This window comes from Lycium barbarum, chromosome 9, assembly GCF_019175385.1.
Source record: "Lycium barbarum isolate Lr01 chromosome 9, ASM1917538v2, whole genome shotgun sequence".
NCBI classification, from domain to species: Eukaryota; Viridiplantae; Streptophyta; class Magnoliopsida; order Solanales; family Solanaceae; genus Lycium; species Lycium barbarum.
The window spans coordinates 21,951,937-21,965,344 of NC_083345.1; the positions used below are offsets into that span (position 1 = coordinate 21,951,937).

At 36.3% G+C, this 13,408-nt stretch overlaps 2 protein-coding genes across 2 annotated transcripts; one reads left to right on the forward strand and one right to left on the reverse strand.

The window, feature by feature from the left end:
- Positions 1 to 92: 92 nt before the first annotated feature.
- Positions 93 to 5,546, reverse strand: LOC132610074 (uncharacterized). Its single transcript, XM_060324325.1, has 5 exons — positions 5,111 to 5,546; positions 2,199 to 3,452; positions 1,454 to 1,603; positions 1,188 to 1,368; positions 93 to 538 (listed from the first exon to the last, which is right to left on the reverse strand). Exons 1-5 carry the CDS (start codon positions 5,333 to 5,335, stop codon positions 363 to 365), a joined length of 1,986 nt encoding a protein of 661 aa, XP_060180308.1. The 5' UTR covers positions 5,336 to 5,546; the 3' UTR covers positions 93 to 362.
- Positions 5,547 to 9,507: 3,961 nt separating this feature from the next.
- Positions 9,508 to 13,059, forward strand: LOC132610077 (small ubiquitin-related modifier 1-like). The gene is made up of 3 exons (XM_060324328.1): positions 9,508 to 9,674; positions 12,495 to 12,644; positions 12,727 to 13,059. The coding sequence occupies exons 1-3, from the start codon at positions 9,591 to 9,593 to the stop codon at positions 12,811 to 12,813; spliced, it is 321 nt and encodes a 106-aa protein (XP_060180311.1). The 5' UTR covers positions 9,508 to 9,590; the 3' UTR covers positions 12,814 to 13,059.
- Positions 13,060 to 13,408: the final 349 nt, after the last annotated feature.

Below are 13,408 nucleotides of genomic sequence, written 5' to 3' on the forward strand. Positions count from 1 at the left end.
CTTGTACGTCTAACCTCCTTTTGAAACATTTCTTAGTTATAAGAGTGAAATATTCTGGTGCCTGATAATAGAAGGAAGTGGGAGATGTGCGATATGGGAATCGGACATATAAAAGAAAAGGAACTCGCCACAGTAGACCTATCCTAACCTCAATCATGGTTTTGAACTCTTCAGCAATCACTCAGAGACATCAAAACTAAATGCTAATCGTACACAAATGGGGTTGACAATTAATTGGATAATACAATGCTGAATCCTAAACAGGGGAGGTTCTTTTTGATTGATAAAATCTATGCTCTAAGTCCCGTGGCACTCATGTAACATATTGTACAAAACTTCTTTTCTGTAGCTTCATTTGAAGGTCATCCATAGAAGTACTGCCAAGCAGCAGCAATACCAGCCACTAATATCACTCTGAGAATCAGCTTATAACTGACTTTTGATGACGAGGATGAGGATGGTGGTTCCAACGGTTTTCCCCTCAATTTAGCTGACAATTTGGACAGTAGCACGCCTATCGGACCACCGGCCTTGGTAGCTGTAAGCAGGCAGAAAACAAAGATCAAGATCAACATCTGAAACACACGCTTAATTATCCAATCATATATCAATCAACTTCATTCAAACTAGTTGTTGTTAGCTATAAGAATAGAGTCTCGATCCTTGTCCATTTCATTCAACTGCTAAACAAAACAAATATCAAGATCGAAATCTGAAACGCTAACTTAACCATTATCAACTACAGTTGCACATCAAATTAATTGTGCAAGGCTTTAAGCTACACGGATTCTCTTTATCCATTCTGTTCTGTTCGTATCCGTTTCATTCTAATACTACATAAGTTGCCGTATAAGGAAAATCAGGATTTTCTACGACTAGGATTCTCCAAAAGGCACTCTTAACCCTACACTGACATAAATATTGATCAGACTAAGCAGAAGCTTGGGAAACACCAAGACAGTGTAAGTGAAACAATAACAATAGCCCTAATTCCAACAATTGATAATAGGTCTTTTGCTTTCATTACCGGAAGTAAAGATATTAAGTCGACTGCATGGAGATAACTATCCATCCATGCAAATCCAACTGAGTAAGACTACTTTCACCATCCAGTAGAATCCCAGTGAAATGTGCACTTACATTTTCAGAATTAAAGCAATATCACAGTCACTACCAGAGAAAATTACCTTTACTTTTCAGAAGCCTCTCCTCCTCTTCGACACGCCTACGTAGCGCATTAAGCAGTGACCCAAAATATAGAGCAAATACAGTGCATGTAATTGTGATAACATTGTATGGCATGCTAAAATCAGGAGTGGTCAACGGTACAAGCAATACTTCTGTGTACCATAGAACAGGGCTTTCTTCCTGAAAAGAAGCAGATGCTCAACATAATGCATATTCAATACAATATCATATTACATCAGAGCTTCACTTGTTTAACAGTTAGTACCTGTAGCTTGGATAAGATAGGTGACTTGGAAGCAGATTTATCATCAAATAACTGCATGTTTGTTTTGATCTCAGGAAACCTGATTAAAGCTGATGGAATGTCAAAACCCTGGTTAGCATCTGGAGGATACTCATCGATGTGCAGAAAACCCTGTCAAGGAATACAGAGAAATAAAGGTGATGTTAAACTATTTTTGGTATATCACTGATGTTAATATGCATGAATTTTGCTTTCTACCAGTTACATTAGATTCAAAATAATCAGGGTCCCACGGATACCTTATCAATTCCACATAGATATAGGACAAGAAACAGAAGAGACCACCTTTACATTTTATCAATAACCATCCCTGACCCAGACAGATTTACAAGCTAATCACACGAGCAGATAAAAAGTGGTTTAAAAGTTGAATACTACAGAAAGGCCTGACAGCATCTGATATCAATTCAACTTATAGGGTACTTTGTCTATACTCCAAGTACAACTATTCATGTGAAACCTACTTTGCCACAATGACACATGTCTAAACTTACCAATCTCCTATACAACTACTCCTAAATGAGATGATTAGAGAGAGCCTTATCAAAAAAAAAAAAAAAACTTAAGAAACATAATGAGATGATTAGATAGCTGTCCTAGCTGATCATTGTTCTTTGATATTGGCAATCGAACTCCAGTATCAATACACGAAAACTTAGATATCAGCGGATTTATTCTAGATAAACTGGAAAAGGGGAATAGATACCTTATCAAACTCCAATGTCAATATCACCGAGTGCACATCACAGGGCAATCGCAATGCTATTTCCATTAGACCAGGGGAAACCTTGTCTTCAGAAGGCGAAACGTTTGTCCTTTCTATCACATCTGCTAAACTATGTGGGCGTTCATCTAGAAACACTTTAAGGGTGTGGTAATAAACCTTAACATACCAAGGCACAACTTGAAACACATCAACCCGTAACGAGCATCTTCCTTCCTCATTGACAGAAGATTTTGAATACCCACTTCTTCCTACCGACTTTAAGGAGATGGCTATGGCACCTCTTTCGTTCCCACTTCCCATAAGGAACCTGCTAGCCTGCAAGGGTGCCAGTTGAGAAGACCATGTCACAGGACGCTTCCACCTGAACTCCAAGTCAAATGGCCTTGAATCACTAAATTCTGCTAGGGAAAATTCATACAGAAGGGATGACTCCTTCTCAAAGCCATAAACTTCTTTAATTACCCTGACAGGGGAATCCGACATTTCAAAGCTCATGTCACTCCAATCTTGATATATCAAATTCTCAACATCAGATTGTTGTTGCATCTCCGAAGTAGTCTTCAATTTGGACACCAAATTTGGCTCTAATTGGACATACACATTACTAGAATTTGAAAGAACACACCTTCCACTAACTTTCCGTCCAAACAATGAGCTGAGTGACCAACTTGGTTGTTGTATTAAGCCAACAGATGATGTCATGCCACTTCCCAAAGTAACCGGTTGAAGAACAACGGTAAGTGTCTGTTCAAGCACCATTCCAGAATTTGCTGTAGCTAGATCAAATTCATTTGAGACTAAATGCAGCCTCTGAGAATGATAAAATCCTCTGTAGATAGAAGGTCTGTCCATCAATGCAGAAAGTCCAGCTTTGTCTCGGCAAGGAAGCAACTTTAGCCAGGGAGTGAGGTTCTCTGTGCAAACAGCCTCACGAGGCAAGGTGCCGTATCTGATATTTGCAGCAAATGACTTGAAGCTCCATTGGGGAGCAGAATAAGCAGTTGATGACTCCAGAAAGTTAATAGAAGCACAAAAGAGCCCTGAAAGAGCATGGGTTAAATTTCTCCAAGAAGCGTCGACCTGATGTTGTGGAACATCAAAAGTAGCCCACAGTTCAACTCCAGGAGGCTTCGCATTTCTACTTGAAATGGGGTCATATCCACCCCAGCGTCCATAATTCCAGCGACCTTGTGTGAAGGACAGCTCCATTTCTCGAACTCTAAATTTATGGACCTAATCACACAGTGCGTATTATATTTTCAATGCAATCAACCGCTAGACATGTATGACAAAAATAATAACGTAGACTACATCCTCAATTACTCATGCAAGAAGTGTTCAGACAAAAACTCACACCACCTCACCACTTATTAGTGGTAGGTAAGTACACAATATTTTTCAGGATAAAAATGAAAAAAAACAAAAAAGGAAATAAAACGAGAATTTCAGGTTTCGTTGGTGTCAGATTTTATCTGATTACGGTTATCATATCCGTCGTGGAAGGGTACCCATCTTCCATAGTAATTGTCTAGATATAAGGCACTTCTAGGCTCTACCATATCATTAATCAATCAATTAGTTATGCCTCAATCCCTAACTAGTTGGGACTGGCCATGTGATCCTATGTATCCATTCTGCTCCATTTGGTCCCATTTCATTCTAATACTAAATAATTGGTCTTTTAAGGTAAATTAAGTAGCCGTTTGGCCATAAAAATTATTCACTTTTTTCCGGAATTTTTTTTCATTTTTTTTACTTTTGGGCGTTTGGCCATAAATATTCGGAATACAACTTGAAGTTGTATTCCGGGAATACCAAAAACAAGAAAAACTTGTTTTTAAAAAAAAAATCACTTTTTTCACTATTTTACAACTACATTTCACCAAAAACTACAATTTCAAAAACTATTGGCCAAACACAACTCCAACTTCAAAAATTCCAAAAAAAGTGAATTTGTTTTTGGTATTTATGGCCAAACGGCACCTAAGTCTTCCTTACAACAACAACAACAACAGCCCAGTGAAATCCCACATCTTGGGGTCTGGGGAGGGTATAATGTACGCAGACCTTACTCCTACCAAGGTAGGATGGCTGTTTTCGAGAGACCCTCGGCTCAATAGAAGCATAAAAAGGGGGTCAGATAAGGTTAAAAGATTTAAAACGATATTGCAATGAAATAATGCAAGCGACACAGTAAAACAGGATAATCAAGGAATTCAAAGCGATATGGAAATGCAAATCACGAAAGCGGCACAGATAAAATAGAGTAATCAAAGTACAGAAAGTAGCAAATAATAACATAAATCAAAGCACAAGAAATTATAATGCGCTAATGCGCCTACTAATAAATTATAGGTCTTCCTTAAAGTTATTAAATCTCACGCTTATCTCTACATAGTCCTACCTAGATATAAAAAAACTGGGAACTAATGTAAATGTAACAATAAAAAGTAAGCCTTAATTCCAACTAGTTTGTATTCCTATATAGACTTACTTCGATTGTGCTATGTTTTTAGCTAAGTTAGTGTTGCTTCTAATTTTGACACAATTTCCCTGAATATGATTTTTCCACCTCGTCCCATGCCATACACAGAGCAAAAATATGCCAATCCAAAACTGAAAAATCAAACATTATTCTTTGAGATAAGAAGGTTATTAAGAAAGAAAACTGAGATTACTTAAGTGGAATCTCACAGGTGGGGTCTGGGTAGGTTAGAGTGTACACAAACCTTACTCCTATCCCGTAGAGATAGAGATGCTATTTCCGATAGACCATTAGCTCAAGTAAAGTATTTCAAAGCAGTTTGAAAAAGGAAATACGGAAATTACTAATTATACCAAATATATAATGATAATTCCAAGTAAAATAAGTAGAAGAAAAGAGATTGTACCAATTGATAAATGGATTTGGGGAAGAGATGGTGATGACTGCCATGTGTACGAGTTGGTGGGACTTTACTTTGGAAATGAAAATGTGCTAACACTTTACGATCTGGTAATGGTCTCAATAACAGTGCTTCTGAGAAGTGTTCTTCTTCCTCTGACCCGATAATAATTGACGACCCGAAACTCTTGAAGAGCACAAGAAAAACCAAAATTGATCTTAACCGAACCATTAATATTGTTATGTTATTGTTGATGTTGGTACTGGGAATATGTGGAAGATAAAAGGAGCAATTTCGCCATTAGAAGAGCTGTGTGTTAAAAACTTAGATCAAAGGTTTGAATTTGGATCCATTGGGGGTTTTGGCTGGTTGACCCGTTTAGACTTGCCCTTGGATCCGATCTATCCCATTTGGTTCTTTTCCTCTTTTCTTTTCATTTTTAAAATTAAAAAATGTTTCCTATCTTTTTTTTTTTTTTTTTTTTAATCTGTATTTCCTTAGCTTATTTCTTCAAAATCATTACAAGACAAATGTACCTTGTTCAGAAAACATCGAGAAAAGGGTAAAATATTCCTTTAAGTATGCTAGGGGTGTAAAAAAACTGATTTATCTGGTAAATCGAATCAATAAAAACGCCATTGGTTTATTATTATCGGGTTATTGGGTTAACGATTTGTAAACGGTTTTGTAAATTTTTTTATTGGATTATCGATTCGGTTTCCGATTTTAAAAATTTAGTTAATGGTTAAACCGCTAACCCAATAAGCTTATATTAAAATTACTATGTTATCCCTAATTATATAATAGTGACTTTAAATTCTAATTATTTAAAACAAGTTTGTTTTAGGAAATAGCAATAAAGTATTTGAATTTGCTCCTACAACATCCAAGTTTGCTCCTTAATGTGAAAGAAAAGAAGTTTGTTTTAGCAAATAGCAATAACGTATTTGAATTTGCTTCTACAACATCCAAATTTGCTACTTAACGTGAAAGAAAAGAAATTTGTTTAGGTCATTTGCTCGATTACCCTTCAAATGCACTAGTCTTTAATTTTTGCCCCTCAAATTGGTGGGCTTTAATTTTTACCCTTCGCTAAAAATTCCTTGATTTTGAATTCGAACCCCGCTCAATTAAAAATTAAAAAAAAATCACAAGGTAGAGTTTGCAGAGTTTCAAATCGCTAAAAATCACTGATATGATATTTGTAACGCCCCAAAATCTTTACGGTGTAGTTATGTAAACTACTCCTGCTATTATTATCTTAAGTAATTAAGAAATGGAATAGATATTAATATTTTGGGCAGCCACCCTTTCATATTTATCCAAAGAAGTAAAAGTTTGGGTAACCACCTTTTTGTTTCACACTTATCCAAGGATATATCACCTATGTGAAATATCTTTTCCAACTCCTTTTATTTCGATTTCTTGAGGAGAAGGAAACCCCAAAACTCCTTTCCTCTCATCAAATTCTCCCACTAAATCACTAACAAGGCTTGTTTTCGTTGAGCCACAAGCTACTCCACACTTTTGAGGTAAGTTTACCAAACCCGTTTTTGAATTGGACAGTTGTTAGTATTTGTAGCATATTTCCTTGTATAAAATTTTGTTTTAAGTGAGCCAAAATGATCTGGAAAGCTATTTCATAGATCTACAACTTTTATTCAGGTTCCAAAACCTATTGCTTGAATTTACTCGAAAAGGGGGTGTTACAAGTTTTGGTATCAGAGCCTTAGGTTTATGATTCTAGGACTTTTGTTGTGACTTTTTGGTATACTCGTTTCTTTTTAACATGTTTTGTTGCATGTATTGTTTATATGCATCATGTATATATCCCTAATACAATGTGATCTGCTCTTCTATAGGAACTAAGACATGGCAAATTCTGTATTAAGGCAAACCTCTGCCTTAAGGCAAATATCTGCCTCAAGGCACACTTTTGTCCGAATATGCCTACTTTGCTACGAAATTCTGCCTTGCGATTTTTTTTTTTAAAACTGAGCGGGAGTTCTAACCCAAAACCTCAAGATATTTTCGGTCACTTTTTAAAGTGAAGGGCAAAAATTAAAGACACCGTGCAAAAAAAATGTTTCGATAATTCAAGAATAGTTATGGACCTTTTCCCTTTTCTTAATACAAATTGGCGATGGTCCATCTACCATTGGACAACGAAGAATAAGGCAATTAGCACGATCATCCTTCGCTGGGGGTGGTCTTTAATTTTTGCCCCTCAAATTGCTGATTTTTAATTTTTATCATTCGCCTAAAATACCCCGAGGTTATGGATTTGAATCCTGGCTTAGTCATAAAAATAAAAAAAATATCGCAAGACAAGGCTTTGCAAAAAGTTTGCCTTATGCTACAGACTTTGCCTTAAGGCATAACTAAAAGTCTGACAGATACGACAGACTTTGCATTATAAGGCAAACTTTTAGTTATGCCTAGGAAAAGTCTGCCTTATGCGCCAGACTTGGATTAAGGCATTCAGCAGACTTTGCCTTACAAGGTGGACTTTTAGTTTTGCCTTTATAAGAGGCAAAGGTTGCCGTTTCCGGCAGACTTTTAGTTATGCCTTAACCAAAGTCTGCCGCATAAGAAAGACTTTTTGCAAAGCTTTGCCTTGCGTTTTTTTTTTTTTTTTTGACTGAGTGTGAATTCAAACCTTGAACCTCGGGGTATCTTCGACCACCTTTTTAAGCGAATGACAAAAATTAAAGACCACCCAAAAGAAGGCCAATCCGTGCAAAAAAAAAAAAAAAAAAAAGGGGGAAGAATCCATTCTTAAATGGGTAGTTCATCCATTCTTAAACGCGCAGTTCACAGGAATGCCCTTATTTTAGGGTGATCTTTAATTTTTGCACAACAAATTGGTGGTCTTTAATTTTTGCCCTTAGCCTAATACCACGAGGTTTGGGGTTCAAACCCTGGCTTAATAAAAAAAATAAAAAATCGCAAGACAGAGTTTTGTAGCAAAGTTAGGCCTATTGGAGCAAAAGTTAGGCCTCAGGCAGACTTTTGAATGCAAAACTTTGCCTGCAGGTAGGGGTGGCCATGATATGGTATATATCGATTACCATACCGAAATCAATTTTTTTTATATCGTGATTTTGATATTATGGTATTTGGTATGCATTTTTAAAAAATTCGGTATTTGGTATGGTATGCGGTATTTATAAATAATATACTAAAATTTCGAATGCCATACCGAAGTATAAAGTTACATATACAAGTCATATATATTAGTATTTTAATTCTAACAAATATATAAACAAGTATTAGTACAAAATTAATTATTTAAACGTTGGAATTTTGATTAATCTATGTTAATTGAAATGTCCTTTTGTGCAATTGATTTACGAAGGGATTAATTGTGCTTCTTTTGAATATATTTACATGTGTAAGGTGTTGGTACAATATAATTGAGACGTTTCTTGAATAGCCAAAGTCGTAATTGTCTATTATATAAGTTTATGTAGGTCGAAGTTGAACAAACTATGGTTACCGATTTACCGTACCGAAAAATACCTAAATTGAACTTAAAAATACCGAACCATACCGAATTAATTTGGTATGGTATAGTAATTTTAAAAATCGAAAACCAAAATTACCGTACTGAACTTTTTAATACCGTACCATGCCCACCCCTACGTGCAGGCAGAGTTTTGCTACCAAAGTTAGGCCTTAGGCATAGTTTTGCAAGCCATCAGGCATAGTTTGCCTGCAAATTCTCCCGGCAGACAGAGTTTTGCAAGCTAAAGTTAGGCCTCACGCATAGTTTTGCAAGCTAAAGTTAGGCCTCAAGTATAGTTTTGCAAGTCATCAGGCATAGTTTGCCTGCATACTCTACCTTAAGGCATAAGGTTGGGGCAGCTCTACCTTGCGATTTTTTTTTTTTTTTTGAGCAGGAGTTTGAACTCAAAACCCATAAATTTTTAGGCAAAAGTCTTAAATTAAAGATTTCAAATTTGTGGGCAAAAAATGAAAGGCCAGTGCTTTTGAAGGGCAATCCGCACGAAAAAAATGTTCTTAAACCTTTTTGTAACTAGCTACTGTAGTGGAGAACAAAAGCCCAAAACGTATTTTCATTCAGAGCCGTCGATTCTTTCTGGGACGTATCAGAACCGTCATTCAACGCCCTCCTCTTTTCCTGGTCAAGATCATTCAATTCCCTCGTTTTTCCATTTCACCCCGGAATTCAAATTTATATTTCAATTCAATTTATTCTACTTTCCCACTCACAGCTTCATAACAAGACCCAACACTCGCCACATCCCACAGCCACGTCATCAGTAAACCTTTTACGTCGTCGTTTTGTACCTTTATACCCTTCGCGTTTGTTCCAAGCGCGTGGTATGCATAACTGAGAAACACAAAGCGCTTAGCATATAAAAGAGCCCTGTAGATATTTCTCTTCTCACAAGAGTTACATTTTTTTGCCCCGAGTTATCACTTGAAAAACCCTAAATAGTAATTGTTAGTTTTGATCATAATGTCTGCTACTGGAGGGGCCGGTGAGGAAGAGAAGAAACCTAATGATCAGATGGTTCATATTAATTTGAAGGTTAAGGGTCAGGTATACATATTATCGTTGTTTTAATTTTTGTTATCGTATTATAATCTCTTTATTATGTGTTGATGTACGTGTATTTGTTATCATATCGACTACGATTTTTCGTGCTCATGTTAGTTTTTTTTATTAGGTTAATATTGAAAAAAATTCATAGATAGATATAGTTTAGAGCGTATTACGCAAAACGTAGCTACAGTTTACGTATTTATGAAACGTAACTATAGTTGTTGTATCAGGCGGGTATCAACTGTATCAGCTGAAATCACGCGAAAGAGTTAGAAGCATGTATTTGCTCCAAAACCAAAAATGTAGCTATGTTTTGTAATTTTTTTTGAAACTATAGCTATGTTTTGTAAATACAGTCTAAATATTTGCCATGTAAAAAATAACGGAACGGAACGTTGTGTATAAACTTTTGTTTGTGTCGGCAATGATGAGAGAACTGTGATTTTGCGGTTTGCATTTCGTAAATAACTCGTAATACGTCAAGCAATCGGAGTATTTATAGATGATGAAGTTCTACTAGTGCATAATTTCTTTGAACTTCCATGTGGTTCGATGATACATAATCATGAAGTTATTCAGATTGTTAGATTTTTCATGTTTCTGCATGCATACGGGTACATGTGTGTGCTCTCATGTGGACTATGATTTTCGTGCTCAGTATAGTTTTTGCGATTAGGTTAATTTAAAAAATAGTGGAAAGGAAAGTTGTGTATAAACTTTTGTTTGTCTCGGCAATGATGAGAAAACTGTGATTTCATGCTTTAGATTTCGTAATAACTCGTAATAGTCCACTGTCCAGCAATAGTAGTTACTTATAGATGGTGAAGTTATACAATACATAATTTCTTTGAATTTCCATGTGGTTTGGATGATACAAGATCATGAAATTAATCAAACTGTTTGATTTTTCATGTTTCTGCATGTATTCGTGAGTGCACTGTAAACAGTGATTTACGCTATGAGTTTACGTGGGTTGGTTTGGGCGGAATCGTTTTTATAGACACCAAAATCGAGCCATACCTAGCTCTGCTATTTCTCTCTCTCTCTCTCTCTCTCTCTTTTCCTTTTATTTTTCCCGTTGAATTTAAAACCAAAACTACTTATTTGCCATGTAAAACTGGTTTGGTAGAAATGACATAAGCTTAGATGTTTTATGACAAACCAATAAACTGGCTTGCCCTGTATACCATTTTGTCCCACTTTGATAATGTTTGTCAATTCTCATGTATATATAAGCATGACATGGAATGAATAATAAGCTGGTTGGAAGTTTCCTAACCTGAACATAACTGGATTACTTGTTTTAGAGTGGCCATCAAGTCTGTGATTCACCAACTTTCTCTTTACTGTGGTGTAGCGTGTCTGTAAAGTTAACATTCGCATTATATTGGTTTGTAAAAGTTGAAAACTTTAACTTATAACAGAAGCATGTTTTTAGGTAGTTTAGTTTGGCGTATTTTGGGCTATTCTACTTTATTCTTGATAACAAATTTTGTGCGCTCACCTTTTCTCTTCTTCCATGTTGGTTTCTTATTATGTTTCATTTCATGCTCATGAATTTCAGGTGCTGGAAAATTCTCAAATATTATTTTATCTGCTCTATTTATCTTCATCTCTGTTCACCATACATTGTAAGCTGCATAATTAAGTAATATACATGTGTTATTGCCTTGGGAATACTGCTAGCTTGAGTGAGGCCACGAGGAAGAAAAGTGATTTTTTTGCTGTAGAGATAGGACAAGAAGAGGGCAGTCAGTATGGAGGCAGACATATCTTAAACTCTGTTTGTTCTGTGATAACATGAATGGTGTTTGGTTAGTTTTGTTGGCCTTTTCGTGTTAAAGTTGTTCAGGAAACCTCAGTGAAGGTTACAGTCCCTCTATGGTTCTATAGATGAAAACATGTGTCCCGGCTCTAACAGTTGTCGAGGGAAAATACTATCACCAAGTGTCATTCCATAAATAATGCAACTCCATCCATTGGTTAATACCTTTACTTGTGAAAAGGGGAAAAGAAGAAAAAAGAAACCCTCCATGTATTAGTATTGTTGTTGCAAACTTCTTGGTGGTCTTCTGGAAAGCTCACGATTAGTGTCATTGGTATAGGCAGCATTTTTGGAGCATTCCATGGTCAGTATTATTTAAATCGGATGTAGCGTCTTCTTGCTGTACCCCTTCTTGGGATGGATAAATAGCTTAAATGTTTTTCTGTACTGTTTCTGTGGTTGCTGATACTGTGTTCATGGTTTAAAGTTCTTGAGGTGGAACAAGTTTCATTATTATTTTGCTTGTGTAAGATTAACCTGGCATCTATGCGATGATCGGTGATTGCTTGAAGCTTCCCTTTCTCAAATGTGACAGATGATGCGGTCTAATTACATATAGTTCATTGTAGCTAAAGGTTTCTGCTTCTATGGTGCATGCATCTAAAATAAACTTTTAGTTAACAGAACTTTGCTTCTTCATGGCTCTATAGTTACTGAGCTAGATCTATTTAGACTATCTAGGTGTATATAATACTGAATAGTCTCTGAGGAAGCACATAGCACTTGCCCCATATCTCTCCCTTTCTTTTTCTTCTCCTTATTACATCCATGTGTTGTGATTTGTTAAGTGGTATTTTTATGTAGCTACTATGCACACTTTTCTGACATCCGCTTCTTTGTATTGTGTATTTTGACACCTTTTTAGTTCCTGTCTTCCCTTGACCAAAAAAAGGAGGAAGAGATAGTGTGAGAAGATGGAATTGAGGGGCCATTTTCATATAGAAGTGTGTATCTTTTTTCATTTGTAATCATCATCAATTATTTTATTGCAGGATGGGAATGAAGTGTTTTTCAGGATCAAGCGTAGCACACAGATGCGCAAGCTCATGACTGCTTATTGCGACCGTCAGTCAGTGGACATGAACTCTATTGCCTTTTTGTTTGATGGCCGCAGGCTTAGGGCAGAGCAAACTCCTGATGAGGTATTGAAACATTTCGCACAACCTGCATTGCTTTTACCAATTTATCTTGATCTCACATTCTTTTCTTCAATTGTTGAAATAGCTGGAGATGGAGGAGGGTGACGAAATTGATGCAATGCTACATCAAACTGGAGGCATTGGTGCTGGATGCTGCTACTTTTGTCTCTAACTTTTAGCTTGGTTATGTTGATTATAGATTGGTTAAGGGTGAAAGCTTTTGAGTATTTGTTATCTCTTCCATCTGCTTTTAGATGGGGAAACTTATGAATGTTTAGTTTTCGGTATTAGACAATAGCTACCAAATGTTCCCCTTTCCATCAGCATTTATCAGAGTTCACTCTGAATATGGTTCCAGAATGTGTGTTGCCGCGCACTTTGCCTAATATAATATTTCAGACCCCGTCCTAATATTGCACATCAAGTCTTGCCAATGCTGAAAAATACATTCCGACTGAGATCCCTTAGTCCATCTTGCAAAACTTTAATCTCACGGCTGGTTGATTGTCTTGGTGGATGTGCTTGGAAAGCCAAGATAAACACCGAGTCAGTGACTATTGAAGCGTAGCCTACCCCTACTCTAATCAGGGTTGGGCTAATCTGAGTCAACAGAAGTATTTAAAAGCATTAAATTATGGTAAATAGTGGATTAACTATCCTATCGGTATATTTTGTAGTTTTGAAGGAACTCTTGATATCAAATTTGAAGCTCATGGCACTGGTGAGTTTAACTTATCTATATATATTATGAAGTTAGACATAGACAA